General features: G+C 39.4%; 1 protein-coding gene across 1 annotated transcript; it reads left to right on the top strand.

Annotated features, from left to right (window-relative positions):
• Nucleotides 1-2,260: 2,260 nt before the first annotated feature.
• On the top strand, nucleotides 2,261-15,806 carry mpi (mannose phosphate isomerase). The gene is made up of 8 exons (XM_080842007.1): nucleotides 2,261-2,325; nucleotides 9,903-10,030; nucleotides 10,303-10,503; nucleotides 10,801-10,942; nucleotides 13,146-13,325; nucleotides 13,620-13,793; nucleotides 13,959-14,167; nucleotides 15,339-15,806. The coding sequence occupies exons 1-8, from the start codon at nucleotides 2,310-2,312 to the stop codon at nucleotides 15,555-15,557; spliced, it is 1,269 nt and encodes a 422-aa protein (XP_080698133.1). The 5' UTR covers nucleotides 2,261-2,309; the 3' UTR covers nucleotides 15,558-15,806.
• Nucleotides 15,807-16,222: the final 416 nt, after the last annotated feature.

Consider the following 16,222-nt stretch of genomic DNA (forward strand, 5'->3'; position numbering starts at 1 on the left):
GTGCTCGAATAAAAAACTTCCATCTTCGGTAGAGTTTTTGTCCATGGATGGAGCAAAATGGCTCTGTAGCACCCCCTAGAACATTGCAAAAAACCCTGCGCATTGGGGTTACTTTGGCGTAGCTTGACAGAATTCTGTACACATCTTCATCATGCTTGGACGAACCAAAAAGTCACTCGACGCCATGGTGGCAGGTCCACAGGATGTCGGCCATTTTGAGTGGAAGATGCATTTTGACGGCGTTTGCACACCTCGCATCTGAAGAGCTGTAGTTGTTGTAGCATATTTATCTGGTTCCATGCCATGGCAAATGCAACCCAATTACACAGTCAGACAAAACATCTTGTGCACACACATGTAGGATTTGAAACCAAACGCTAAGGTTAACCAAGGTTAAGTATGGAATTGATTGTACTCCTTTGAAGTTAATGTGAACAGTCTTCAGGGATTCCATTCTGATTTATTTATGTATTCTGTGGGAACATAGTGTGGCATATATTTGTGTAAGCCGTTAGTCTTTTGAAGTAGAAAATCGCGCTCAACAATTGTTAAAACAATTCTGAATTCCACTGTGAGCTGTAGTACGTTCTTGTACAGAGGAAGGAAATTATGCAGGTAGACACCTCAATCCGCCAGAACATATAAGCACAGCCCGGCGTTCAGCCTCAGAGAATGTCATGCAGATTGCATCCTGCACATCCAGACCAGATCCCACCTGCCAGAACCGGACATTTCACTAGAAAGCTTTGTTTTTTAAGAAACATGTTAATGTTAAACAGTCTCTCTGCATTCAGCTAACGGCCATCGACCAGAGGCAAGACGTAAATAAACCAAACAGGAGCGGACACTGATGCAGAGTGGGAGCTATACCTTAAATATCTCAGTGTACTCTTAATTTAGTATTTACAATTTAAATTTCTAGGAAATATACAATTTTTAAAAGTAAACTACAATTCCCTTTTACCACGCCATGCAGCTTGATACAAATCAGCACCATGTTTGTAGTTCTTTCAGTCCTAAGTAGGGTTGTAAATAGGGTTGCATCTACTGCATATATCAAACATTTAGTAAAGCTGAACTAGTAATTACACTTCATCTAGATGATCGATGCTAAGAAAAAGCGAAGATGTTTATTTCAGATACTTTTACAGCCGCTTTAAATAATGTAGGCGATTAAAGCGGAGTGGGCGTAAGGTCCCTGGCCAGTGGTCAGCGCCCAGCTGACCTATATTTCGTTCGTGTCAACAGTAATGTTTAATTACTATTATTATATATATGTACATTAAAACGTTTTGATGTACAGTGCAAGCGACAGAAGTGACGTAATTCACTGCGTCTTGTTCGCGGTTTTTTTTTTTTACGTGTAATCGGACGTTGCATATTTATTTTCCTAATTCAGTCCTCCCGGACTGTATTGTTGCTAACTTGACAGCTACAGTCTAATATGAGTCAATCAAACCCCCTTGTGTCGAAAAATTACGCTAGAGAACTTGACAGCTTCGGTCTAAAAGGAATCAATGAAACATCCTTGCACGTCGAAAAATGACGCTAGAAGGTAGCTAAAGCGTCACTTCTTGACGCTATAGGCCACTGACCAGGCTTCACATTTTGACAAGTTGGGAATGAGAACGTGTTGCTCATACATGCGCATGCCAGTAGCAGAACTGTTCTCATAGGCAAAGCCAGCAGCACCTGCTTTTAGCTGGGGACAGGATTGATTAACTTTTTCCCTCTTATCTCAAGTCAACAATCTGCCATCGTAAGCGATTGATTTGATATAAGAAACCCAACGTTAGTTACAAACGGTTGCATTTCCTAATGAAATTGAAAAAACCCATATCGGTCGACCACTACTTGCATCCTTGAAAATCTGAAAGGGTAAGTGACAGAAGAGATGAGAAGAGATGATGACTGCATAATTACAATGTTATTCACAAATAATTAAGTCTACCTTTGGTATCTCCTAGGGTTAGGAATAAGGGACAATATATCAACAAGTTCAAATGCAGTCTGACTGGCCACCGCTAGGGGAAATTCATTCCTCATTTGCATAGGATTAAACTTTTCCCAACTTGTTTTGCTCGCTTCGCCCAATTCGTTTGCCTACGTCACAGTCACCTGCCTCCAGCAAAACCCAAATTTGAAGGTTTGTCGTTCAACCCGGAAACCGTAGCAAAACGGTGCACACCGGTTTCAGATTGAACATGCCCTAGATCTTGAGTCTCATTTAGCCCCTCCCCTGCCATTGGTCACGGAACGGGATACACTCATTGCAAAGGCTACCTGGTTTGTTTGTAATTGCTTCAGTCATGGAGGATATAAGGGGTAAATGGCACGCTGTTACACTTTTCTTTGTAAAAATTATCTCTGTTTTTGTAAAACATGCCAGGAAAGGGAATAGGTGGGCTTGCTAAGGTGGAAGCTAGCGTAGCTAATCTTATACGTTGTTTTTATGTGTTTTGACATTGGTTCCGGGAGATGATCATGATCCTGTTAACCCCATGAAGCTGTAGGATAACGTCATTCGATCCTTATGTAATTATCATCCATTATAATTAATAGGATGTTTCCATCATATAACACTTCGATTCGTGATTTGTGCTTTGTGATCGGCTGTATTACATAGCTACATGTACAGCAGCTGCACAAGTTTGTCGTATCTCGGCTTGCCGACTTCTAGTGGTGTTAGGTGGTGACGTTTTTTTGCAGGTGATCGAGGCGAGCTTCTGTTGTCATGTTGTCTCCTTTCATCACTTTGTAGTGCGTTATGGAATCTCAACATGAATCTTTTAATTCTGTGGCTGGTTAAGCGATTTCATGTAAGGGAGGACAGACATTTTCAAAAGTCGAACACACCACGCTGTCTGTAACAGTAAATCTAAAATAGCCTGTTTTTACCGACATACATTTGTCGTTTGTCTTAAAAGAAATTGTGGGATGTCGCTAGAAGATGAATGATGCTTTGCTCCATGTAGAACTGCATCTCCCGTAATGCACTGGGTCTGTAGGCAGAGTACGTTCGGGATGATGAAGCGCAATTGGCGATTCCGTAAAGCTCTCACAAACCCCGTGTGTGTCTCATTTGAAAAGCACTACACAGCCTACGGTATTGCTGCTCAATGGTGTAAATCACTTTGCATGTCTAAATGTAACGCAGCGCATAGTTATAACATTATTAGTTCAAGATGGTGGTCAGGGGACTTAGCCTTCAAGCCACTATTATTACTTCCTAACAAGCTTTTGCTTGGTTGTCTCTTGACACTTAAAAGTCGCTTAGTTTTTCACATACTTGACAGACTTGACATCCTTGACAGACTTGATGGTCAGCTGGTCTGGAGGAGGAGTTGGAAAAGACATTGAAGCCCAATCTTTTAATAGTGTGGGAGTGACCGTCGGTCTTTTGCATGCAGAGGATTGAATAGATAACTATAAATAAATTAACTGTTAATAAATAACTGCTTGAGAGACCCTGCATTGGATTCATTAAAATTCACGTGTATTTTGTCATTGTATAGACCGAAGACCCATTACATCTCTAAAATATGTCAGGAAAAGTTGTTATTGTTTTTATAAAATGTAAAAAAAATAAATATATATATAGACTAACTCCAAACATATAACCAAAGAACAATGGCCCTCATTCTCGATCTTTTTCTGTAATTCTTCAGAAATGCTTCTTACACGACTTCGCAAAAACAACGTAAGAGGAACGCTTCTGCTGCATTCCCGCACGCTTGAAAATGTGTTCATAAGCAGCCGAAGTCTTCTCAGCTGTGTTCCTTCCGATTAGTTTCTTAGATTGATGTGCGTTCTCGTGAAAGTGGATTTGCATACATACACGCCCCGCCAGCTCCTTATTAGGGCACGCAGCCATTAACCAAGTGTGCTGTCGGATTTTCCCAAATACACACGAAAGCAACTCGTAACAGGTGTTTATTAATAAGATGGAGATATTTTCTTACGTTGAACTTCCGAAGTCCGTAAAACACATTTAAGAAGTCACTTAAAAAAAAAAAATCGAAAAATGGCTACCATAAGGGTGAAGACAGGTCACGAGTAGGAGTATAAAATGCAGTCAGTGCTGTCAGCCAAAATAGCCACCGTAAGTGTGAAGACCAGTCACGAGTAGTCGTATAAATAGCAGTAAGTGCAGTGACAGCTCTTAGAGATTGGGTTTAGTGTTTGTTTATTTATTCACTTACATTTGCAGTGTTCGTGTAGCCTGGCCATTACCAGCCTGTGACTCCATTTCATTCCGTCTTTCAGTCTGGGCCAACCCAATGTATTTTGGTTTCCGAGATCGGCGGGTGCTTATCTTGAGGTTTAAAATCATTGGAGTTCCCTTAACCAATCAGCAACGTTTAGTAAGCATTAGGTAGATTAAACTCTTCCCAAAGCCAGTTGGGAGAAGAGCTACGACGTCCTTTCCAATCATAAAACTTACAAGAAAATACTCTTGTTCTCCTTTTAATTTTTTGATGTTCTCGAGAGTTGAGACAACTTTTCCGATAGCTTTTCGTGTCTTTTACTCCAAGGCGAGTTTTGCGTCACAGCTCTGAACTGTTCGCTGATTGGTCCTGCAAAATTTTGAGTTCTGGAGATGATTGTCAATGGGGTTGGGCCAGACTGAGTATGAGCTTGAAATCAATTCAGGTGGAAATACGTAGGCTGGTGTCACCAGGCTAGTGTTCGTGTACATTTACATTCACATTCAGTCATTTAGCAGACGCTTCGTCCAAAGTGAAACGTAATTGTAAATGATACAAATATTCTCATATTTATTATTATTATAATTAGTTTAATCCGAGGATGTCTGTAGAGTTGACGTGAACGCAATCACCAACGGGTTCTCACAAATTCAACCGTTAATCCTTTTAACACAGAGTTTTGTTTAAATGTCATTCCTCAACGCGATTCCTCAAATAACCACAAGATGGCCCGTGGAATCACATTTGAGAAGATTCCGGCAGAGTTACGACTGCTATTTCGCGTTCTGAAAGTTGTCTGAAGTTCAGAAGAAAGCACAGAAGAAAAAACTATGGAGAATGGCAAATGTTTTCCTAAATCCACCGAAGTGGAGTTCCTTCTGAAATCCTTCTGAAAGTCTTCCCAACTGCTGTCGAGAATGAGGGCCAATGTGTGGTAGGCTGCATGGTGTGTAGACGACACAATTATTGTGGTTGAAATAAGATGATGTTGTGAAGACACTTTCAAAAGTCAGAGGTTTCAAGGTTTCAAAGTTTCAGGTGCAAGAAAATGCCTTTTGAACCATTCACTGTCAGTAGATCCAGTTGGGCTTCTCGCTTAAGATAGTTTTGTTAATACCTACGGTGAAAATATGCAGGAATTCTAGTATTGTGTTGTCCCTTTTCATTAAATGACTAACAACATTTATTATAGTGACCATATAATATATCACTGTCAACAGGTTGGCTTTGCATGTCACAAATTGAGTTTTCTGCACATTTGTATCTTAATCCTACACTAGAGCATAAAATTATAGAGTAATAAAAGGTTTTTAGTGATGCTGTTGCAAAAATCACATATCAGACACAGATTCTAGCATGTTGTGACAATTTTCAGCATGCATCATGTTAAATCGTATGAACCTATCGTTACTATCAACTTTTATAATTCCTTGTGAAAATGCAATTATATTTTCTATTCGTTGTTAAGATTATTTGAGTTGTACAAATATTGACATGGAAAACATGACATTTTACAGTAAAATCCAGATCAATCTGCAATTCTACACTGCATGAAATGTGGGATTTACGACAGTCTTCGACCCTGTGTATTGCCGTAGAAGCCCACATTGGTGTGAAAGCCCCCCCACCCCTTCCCCTTGGCCAGGCCTAGGTTTTGTTATGTAAATTGAATTGACCTGGATTGAAAACAACGTCTCATCTTTGCTCCTTGAATGTCCAGTGGTGTAGTCCAGTGTATACGCAGGTATACGGAGTATACCCACTTATTTTTCAGTCAGCATTGGGTATACCCACTTCTCAAAACAGGGTGTTTATCCTGTGCTGTATCAATAAATAATGATTATACCCACTTCTCCAGGGACCACTACACCACTGTGAATGTCGATATGTAACGGTATGGTGTTATTGAAAAGTGTAGAAAAGACTAGAAATGTAACGTTTATCGCGTAAGATTTCAAAATCTACCTGAAAAGACACAGGCTAGATATTTACGAGTGGCAAACATGTCCCAAGTTGCGAAATTACTATCTCAATATCAGAGTAAGCCCAACTCTGTATAATTACATGCCAAAAGTGAATCTCAAGAACATTACAGAGAGGAAGCTCCGGAATATGAGTGGAACAGCCTCGAAAGTACATTGCAATCCCCGAACTCTGAAAATAAAAGGCAAAGCAAGAATCGTGAAATCCCCGAAATCAAAACCCTAAAGACAGAACTCTGAAAACGGAAGGCTAATCAAGAAATGTGATAACCCCGGAGCAAACCCTAAAGACTACTAGAATATTAATTAAATTATTATCGTGTACATTTTAATTTCGTTTTTATGGGGCAATAGCTGTAAATGGGAGGGGATACGTTTTGTCAGTTGAAAGCTGACCTATAGACAGAATCTCATTCCGTCTCATCACAAGACGTTTTAATTCAATTCCTTGTCGTTTTCAACTAATGGCTGCAGCAGGGTGTGTGTGGCTAGACTGCTGACAGTCAATATGCTAATAAGAGCCTTTCGCACCTCTGTCAGCAGGAGGTGAGAATGCTAAACACATCGGCCCCCCTCCCCTTGCAGGTTCCTTCCCAGGAAATTCCGTCCGTATGCGGCAGACGGGTATTTCCGGGGAATGTCCGCGATCAGCCAGGAATGGTGATCATTCGCGGCTGTATCACAGCGTATACGGGCCCGATAATCTTGCTTTCGTGCAGTGCTAGAACAAAGATTTGAGTCTTTTTGTAATGCTTTGGCTATAGGTTTTTGCCTTTATTAAAGAAACACCATCTAACAATTTGCCACTAATTGTTGAGGTTTTTTTTTGTGTGGTATCAGTTACTATGTGCCGTCTGACACAACCATAGGTCTAGCGCCCCTGATGGTTAGCAGCTGTACACTGTGCTACCCCATCCCCATGTGTTTCAATGGCAAATTAGTCACTTTTCTCGTCTAAACTGTCTTTTCATCTGCAGTGTCTAATTCCAACAGTTAGTTTTCCCTATGCTGATATCTGCAAATGTTTCATTTACATTGAATCTTATTCTGATTCTGATTAATACTACTATATTGCAAGGAGGCGTGGATACACTTGGGAATTAAGTGATTGACAGCCTTCGCTGGAAGAGACCAGTTGCACTCTCGAATCACGCCCATTCTCGTTCATTACGTGGATTAGCTGAGTTTGTAGTCGAGTTTGTTAGGCAATTTAGTTAAACTTACCATTGTTTTATAATTTCTTGTCACTGTTAAATGTAAAGGTTTTGACTAGGGATGCACCGATACCGATACCAGTATCGGGTATCGGGTCGATACTTCGTTAAAATACTCGTGCTCGTACTCGTTTTGGAATTGCCGATACCAAAAACCGATACCTAGTGTTGGAACGCGTTCATTGAAGGATTGCCTGGCAAGTGTGAGAGCGCCGAAGTTGCTTAGAGGCCGAGAGCGGTATTGCAGACAGATAGAGATTGTAGACAAATTATAGCATGCAACATATTGAAAAAAAATACTGAACTGGTTCATTTTTTGGAGCTGTGAACTAAGTTTAACATTTTGAACTATGAACTGAAGTAGTTCATTAAAAAAATTATGAACTTTGAACTGAACCAGTTCATGTAGAAAGTTAACTTTCCCAACACTGCCTATACCACTTAACAGTATTTCACTACATCAAACTGGTCGCGCTATGCGGACACAAAATGTGATTTGTTGTCCTCCTACCTGTCCTACCACTCGCTGCCTTACTATAGTAAGTTGCTTATTTGCCGTCTTGTTTTGTCTTGTGCTGCACTTGCTTGATGTTTGACTGTATTAGGAAAGTTTGTCATAGTGTTAAAGTAGGTATATCAACAGGTTTTGCTAAATTATGCCGCTAGCATTTCGTTAGCCTAACGGTTAGCGTTTAGTAATTCCATTGTGCTGCCTTTGGGCTCATTTTAACATAAATGACGACGACAGAGGTAAGGCACAGTGTAAGATCTGCACTGCTATGGTGTTGAGGGGCGGAAAGGTGGAAAGTACTTCGTTTAACACAAGCAATTTGATTAAACATCTGAAGACGCACCATAGTGCTAAGTACACAAAGTTCACTGATGCTAGTGGCGCAAGACCAAGGCAAACAATCTTTACCGACGTCCTGCAAAATAAAAAAACGCGCACACAGAGAGAGAGAGAGGTAGAGAGACAGACTAATAGTGCCACATAGGTTAAGTGATGAAATGTGCTTATGTGCTTCTCCAGTAATAGTTCTGTTCACGTTTTGTACAGCAGACTGTGTTGTTAACTATGCAGCAAATGTAATTGCCTTTATCTGGTTATATTTGCATTTTGTCTAATGTGATGATATTGACTCTTTAAAGGCTTTTTTTTTTTGGTTAAAACCAGAAAGCTTTGTTTATTTTTGGCTTGGTATAGCCTTCTGTTAATTTTGTACTATAGGCTTGACATAATTAGCAGAGGATCAAATACAATCTGCCTTCAAATCAATTGCACTTTCATTGAGACCAAATTTAAGAAGTATCGGTATCGGCAAGTACAGAAATAAAAATACTCATACTTGTTTCGGTTTGTAAAAAAGTGGTATCGGTGCATCCCTAGTTTTGACAGTCACGTCCCTGTTGTGCTGTTGGAAAGTTCTTTGCTGTTTTTTCTGTAAGTAAAATTATTTAATGATGAGTAATTATCTCTCATTGCACTGCAGGAGCATTCCACATGAGTACATTGCTACGATTAAAGTAACACTAGCAATGTACTCATGTGGAATGCTCCTGCAGTGCAATGAGAGATACTTACTCATCATTAAATAATTTTACTTACAGAAAAAACAGCAAAGAACTTTGGTTTGGTATGGTTTTTATAGGCAATTCGTTTTTGGTACCATCCTCAAATTAATTTTGATAGCATATGGTCATGTGAAGGACAGATGAACACTTGTGTGTCTCTTTCCCACTAGACATCCAGGATATGCCCTATGTAGTTCTGTGTACCGGGTTGGAACACCTTGCAAAAAAGGGAAGAAAAGCTTACACAGCATGACCCTGCCGGCTATACTGCCAAAATACACCTGTTTGTATGTTGGCAAGCTTCTAACAGTGTCAGCTGGGCTGTTGGTGGTGTTTGCATGCATTTAAGCCTTTAGTTCGCTTGCTAGTTTTGAAACAGAACTCCTTATTGCTGCTTTAATGGAGAACATTTGCCAAAGCCCCTGTAAAGATGCGCGTATGTTAATATTTTAGCCGTGATTTCACATGGCCATGGCCATCATGACCCCCCTTTTCTGGCTTTGGTGCCCTTGTGAATATTGCATGTTTCTCAGCCACAATGGCCTTGGAGCTTTGCATGTTGTGCTTTCATTATTCATTATTTATAAATTTTTCTGAGAAACCGATATATAACATTACCGACATTGCCATTGTAAAGTATCCGTTGCCTACTTTTACAAGCTAATTGGGAATGTCCTAAGATGCAAGACAAATGCTGCTGGCATAGTTTTGATTTTATATGCAATGTTATCCCGTATTCTTGTTAATCGAATAAGGTTTGAATTATCCGAAAGGTCCATGATAGTGTGTTGGAGAAGAGAGCTGTTTTGCTGCGCGCAAATACAACATGCATTGTGCACAAATGGGCAGTTAAGCAGGCCTGTTTTAATGTTTTATGATTCAATCACAACAAACTTAATGCTGACTGATATTCATTTACTTTTCAGTATTTCCTTTGTCATGTGTGGTACAAAATTACGCCTGGGGAAAGGTTGGACTGGAAAGTGAAGTGGCCAAACTGGTGATTGGAGATGAACCCCAGGCAGTAATTGGACATGATCAACACTATGCTGAGGTTTGACTTCATCTTGGTTAATTCTTTATTAGATATACTAATTACACTCTTTTGCCTTTACTGTCTTTTCCTGTGACTATACTTCTGTAAAACACAAAAGAATGTGCAGTGTCTGATGAGGACCAAATAACAATGGTGTCTCTCAACCTAACTAAATTCAAACCTGCTGAATGAAAAGGAAATTAAGTTTTTTTTTTGTTAGTGGCTGAGAAGATGACTAATTATGCTTAAAAAAAGATTTTTGTCTTCACTTTTCTGGTGTGTGTTTTAAGCTCTGGATGGGTGCGCACCCTAAAGGGGATGCTTCCATTAAAGACAACAGGATACCTCAGAGGACACTCGGACAGTGGATTGCAGAAAATCCAGCATGCCTGGGGTTGAAAGTCAAAGACACATTTCATGGACAGCTGCCATTTCTTTTTAAAGTCCTGTCTGTGAATACCGCATTATCAATTCAGGCTCACCCTAACAGAGTAAGTAGGTAGAGGTATTGTAGATCAGTTTAATGCTTTTCGTAATGTTGTTCTTCTGCTAAACTATTGAGAGGCTATATTTCTGCATAGGTGATATGCACATACAGTAAAAGTTCCATTTTAGGTTATAAATGAGTAACTTCTTGTTAGTCTGGTATTAATTGTAGACACTGTGGCAGTAGGTGCTGGTAAAACAATGCTATCTGACCATACTGGCAGGGGAATATAATTTGGTCTATTATCCTATGTTGCTAGAATAACAACCACTGACCACCACTAACTCTTTGTTTGTTATAGGAGTTGGCTGTTCAGCTACATACCCAGTTTCCAGAGCACTATCCCGACAGCAACCACAAGCCTGAGATGGCAATAGCCATAACACATTTTGAGGGTCTGTGTGGATTTAGGCCAGTGGAAGAAATCTCAGCCTTTCTGAAAAGTAAGTATGCTTGACTACATATTATCAGAATTTTATTCATGATTCATTATGGGTACTATTATAATTGTTAGTACTTGGCAAATGCTTTTGTTCCAAAGCAACTTACAAAATATGATACAAAAAGTAAGAAAGTATGTATGTGTGGTTTATGCACGGCCAAATAGTTTCGAACAAGTGACCCCATTCATAGCGATTGTAATTGAATACAATTGAATGTATGGGCTACTGTTGTTTTAGCTGCAATCATTACATGCCATTTGCAAGATGGCTGATATTTCATGAAGTTCAACAGCCTAAATCCATAAATGAAGTCAATTTACTTACATGTCAACGATTGAGATGCACTGCACGTTCACATATTGTAATGTATTCTATAATTGTGGGGAGGCACTTGGTTAAGATTCTGCAATGAAATAGTCTAAAATGAATAGTTTAAGTTGTGCTTGATTTTCAAATGTAACCGTTTAGTCGCTCGTAGTGCTCCATGTGCTGCCATACTGTAAAAAACTTCCGTTGAAGTCAACAGGTGTGGCGCTGCTCTGATCTTAATCTAACTTCAAATAACTGCCAAACTGGCAAGCTGACCAACGAATTTCTGCCTTGCTTCTTTCCTAACTGCACTTATCTTCTTACATAAATGATTGGCTGTTTACATGTCACGTGTGGCACATGGCATAATCAAGGACTGTTTCTGAGTCATGGAGCATTGAGTTTTACTTAGCACAAAATCTCCTCTCGACCAGGTTTACTTGTTAGCATAAGATACCATGGTGATGTAGCGACGCAAAAAGAGAACAACGTTCATGTTACAGCATACCTATCTCTCTAATCGAGTTTCGTAGTTCACCCCACAGCTGTGGATAGTGTCCTGACGGCATCATCAATGGCCATTGATTTTTCAAAACACTGAGGTCAGGCAAAAAGCTTAACACCAAACAAAATGTCACTACATGCTTTACGTTAGTATTTCTATGTATGTGACAAATAAACCTCCTTCCTTGTATCAATAAAAGGCAGCATTGTACTTAAACCAATGACCATTTGTTTGTTCATTCAGTCATTCATTCATTCATTCTTCCACAAATGGATACAACACTGATCAACCATATAAACAATCTTTATGAAAACAGTACAAAACAGAATTAAAGAAAAACAGATTAAGGACACTCAGTCCTCACTGTCAGTGTCAGGACAGCTATCAAGTTCCTCACTTTCTTTCGTATTGGCACAATTACTATAATGACATAAATCTGTGCAACACAGTCCTGCAGAAAAGCAAAGACCAGTTCAGAAGTGTTGCGTTTGGCGGGGGTGTGGATCACTAGCTGAGGAAAATCACGGCTGAGTCTCTTCTTCAATACATCCTGTCTGTAACACAACAAATCAACAACAAAAAAAGAGTCATATGAGTACCAGCAAAGGGGGGCTTCATGTTGTGGCTGATATACAATAGCCACCTTCACAAATTAACTCAGAGTGAATAAAATAATATTGGTGGAGTTTACTTGCTATGCAACAGATATATAATACCAAGTATTCCCAAGAGAAGCACATACTGTAACAAACATCACACTATCAAGAACACTGCCATCCTCCTTATTGCAAAATAATACATGTACAGTATGTGCATATGACAAGCAGAGCAGATTCCCTTGGATTTGACAAATAATAAACTGCCTTGCAATTACCTGTAGGTTGAAGCATCAACACCTTCACTTGACTGCACAAGGTCAATAAATGCCTTCCTCAGTTGGCTCATCCTCAGCACCTCTTGGTTGATCAGCAGCCTTTGACGGATTACCCTCTCGCAGAATAACTTATAGCTCAGATCAAATGTTGACCCGATCCTTACAAAAAATATAGAAGAAGATATGTGCTGTGAGAGCTTTCGTTGTGAGATCCGTGTTGTGAGAACAAACTGTCTCAATTATAGGACACACATTGTACTGTATGTGTTTTTATAAAATTAAGATATGACTTACTGTTCTTTCTCTGCTCTGGCAGGCTCACTCAAAAACCTTGTATAAATAAAGTCTTACTAACTTACTGACTTACTTCAGAGCTGATGAATGAGCAAAGGCTCTTGCGACTCCCAGTGCCTCGTTATAATAAGAATATTGTAGTTAAGAAACAGATTGAATATTGAAGTTCATAATACATTCTAACAGGTTGGTTATTAATGTTGGTTGTGTTTGTTTTCCAGCTGTTCCAGAGTTTCACACACTAGTTGGCAATGAAGCCTCAGAGGAGCTCCAGAATAATGCCAACAACCCGCCCCGTGCTGCCCAGGCTTTGAAGATGTGCTTCACCAGAATGATGAACTGTGAGAAGAAAGTATTTGTTGATCAGCTCAACATGTTGGTAAAAAGAATCACTGATGATGGTGAATATTTCTTTCTTTTTTGAAGCATTGGATATGTACTAGGCTGCCAACTGTGTAATTTGCATAGCTATTCAACACCATGCTACATTAACTGCTGTTGGTATCAGATTGCCCAAGACATCAGTTTTGGGAGAGGGGAGAAAGAGAATACCCAGTTTCAGATGGGTTGATGCAGAATACTAACATAAATGAAGCTCAATAGCATACAAATGTTTGAATGGTGAACTTTGTACATCAGTACACGTTTTTCTAGTACGAATACATTAATGTGTGAAATTACTTTTTTATGTCCAGAAGAGGCAGGTAAAGATACCTTGGGAAGTTACGGGAAGCTTTTACTGCGACTAAATTCTGAGTACCCAGGGGATATAGGATGCTTCTCCATCTTCTTTCTCAACCACATGATTCTGGAGCCGGGTCAAGCCATGTTCCTGGGGGCCAGTGAGCCACATGCATACTTGAGTGGAGGTTTGTATTTAATAATAGCCCTTCAGACGTGTCACTTATTCTTTCTTACTAGAGTGGAGGTTTGTATTTATTAATAGCCCTTCAGACGTGTCACTTATTATATCCTGGTGCATTGGATTGAAAGCTGCCAACTGAACTTCAACTGCTTCTCTTCTCTCCTAACAGACTGCATTGAGTGCATGGCCTGTTCAGATAATACTGTGCGTGCTGGATTAACCCCGAAATATATTGATGTCAACACACTGTGCGAGATGCTGAACTACACCCCCAGCCCAGCCAGCTCTAAGGTTTTCCCCTGCACACAAGACTGCTCAGATCCCTTCGTCTACCTCTACAACCCTGCTGTTCCTGACTTCTCTGTTATGAGGATTGAGGTAAATAGACTGTTGTTGTGAATTTACCTATGACTAACAAATCGCTCTTTACCTCCAGAAAAAAAAGTGTCTGTCACATTGATGGATTTGCTAAAACAAAAAACAAATCTAAAACTTCATGATTGTGGGATGGGTGCTTAGTATCTAGTTAGCAAGCAATTGGCCAATATTGACTAGGTCTTTTGTTAGCTTTTACATGTTTCATTAAACAGTTTTTCCACACATTTAACACATTATTTAACACTAGCTGGGTTTCCATCCAACTCCCAACTTCCCATATTTTAAGCACATTCATGAAAATCAGGCTAAAGTAAAAGTCTCTCCTACTCAAGGGAGGAGTTGTGGCATTAAAAGGTTGGATGGAAACCCAGCTAGTGATACTGATCGTAAACCTGAACGGTTGCTGTCTTGAAAGACGTCGTCTGCAGGAAAGAAGGGGACTGTATTCTTTGTCCTTTGGTGATTGCAGGCCTCTCTCACAAGACAACGTCCAACATGTTGAACCACCAGAATGACCTGTTTTTCTGGTCCACAATTTTTGTGCTCGTTTGCTTGTTTTTTTGTCTGTATACCAGAGTTGAAAATGAGCAAAAGCAGGTGAATTTGTGAAGTGACTGGGTGAATTTGACCAAACCTACCCCTCCCCCCCCCCCCCCCATCCTTCATTTTGTGCAACCCATTTGAATTAGTACATTTATTCTGCGCCATCAGCAAAGGGATTCTAATATTTTAACAAGAAGCACATCAACTAATACCATGTAGCTCTGTAAAATGAAGTAAAAGGTTGATAAGTATTATATAATTTATAGATCCTTTTGCATTGTAATTGTATCCTATATTGTAACAATATATAATATTTACATGTGTAGTTGGTTCATGCTATACAAAAATCCACTGCCAATAGTACTATGGCTCACGACAGCAGGTATTTGTACATTTTTTGTAATGATAGTGATAAGGGGGTTCTATAAGCCTCGATAAGCTTAAACATAGTTCAGTAGAAATACTCTGTATTTTGAGGGCTTTTAGGTGCATTAATATTCAAGTACTGTAAACATGTAATTAAAGCAGTGCTGTGGCCTAATAGCAAGATTTTGCTGTTTGATTTGCTTAGTCAGTTTTGCATTTGTTTCCTTTAACACGTCTTGATATTCACTCTTTTAATGAACAGATCCCAACCACTGTGAAGGACTACACAGTCAACCCCGTGGACAGTGCTAGCATCCTGCTGGTGGTCAGTGGTGAAGCCATCGCTACTGCTCCACCTTCCCAGACTGATTTGATCTTGAGGAAAGGCTCTGTGATTTTCATCTCAGCCAATGAGAGTGTCCTTCTGCGTGTGACTTCCACAGGTGGAATAACAATGTACCGCGCATGCTGCCTTTTATAGCAAACCCTTAGTACACCATTTGTTGTTACATTAACACATTGTACGGCACTCTTCTGAGTTAAAAAGTCTATTTCCTTGTGTATGTTCTGAGCTGATATTTGATTATATAATTGGTGTCGGTGAAAAGTATAACTTTCCTCTGTTGTTTTGCACTACAGTATATTGAATATTCAATGAAATTTTTTTCATTAACAGATTTTTTAGCATTGCCTTGTAATGTGATTCAATCTGAAACATATAGCATCTGAGCATGGGACAGATTTCAGCCTTGGGAACATTTATAAATGATCCAGAATACACTGATTTCTGTAAATCAACACATTCTATTTGACATGTGAAAATGAAGATATTATCATTTCTTTCTTTCTTTGTTGACATGAAGCACAACAGTTCTCCAATCTAGAAATGTCATAAAACAATTATGATGTACATAAGACATAAGACCCTATTCCCAACTTTTTCTCTCGTTTGAAGTACTTGGTTTAGTTGTCTGACTATTCATTCATGTGTGTGGGTAAAACATAAAATCAAATCAGAATCAGAATCAGAATCATGTTTATTGGCCAAGTACATTTTCATATACAAGGAATTTGTTGTGGTGTTTAGTTGCTCTCAATGTACTTTAACTGAAAATGTGCAATATATCACAACAGTATAGGATCAAA

Source organism: Sprattus sprattus, assembly GCF_963457725.1.
Source record: "Sprattus sprattus genome assembly, chromosome: 7".
Taxonomy (NCBI): domain Eukaryota; kingdom Metazoa; phylum Chordata; class Actinopteri; order Clupeiformes; family Clupeidae; genus Sprattus; species Sprattus sprattus.

What these genes read in the sequence shown, in the direction of transcription:
- mpi (XM_080842007.1), top strand. An exon ending in AAAAAGAATCACTGATGATG is followed by an intron (nt 13,326 to 13,619) that starts GTGAATATTTCT and finishes TTTTATGTCCAG; the next exon opens with AAGAGGCAGGTAAAGATACC. An exon ending in ACATGCATACTTGAGTGGAG is followed by an intron (nt 13,794 to 13,958) that starts GTTTGTATTTAA and finishes CTCTCCTAACAG; the next exon opens with ACTGCATTGAGTGCATGGCC.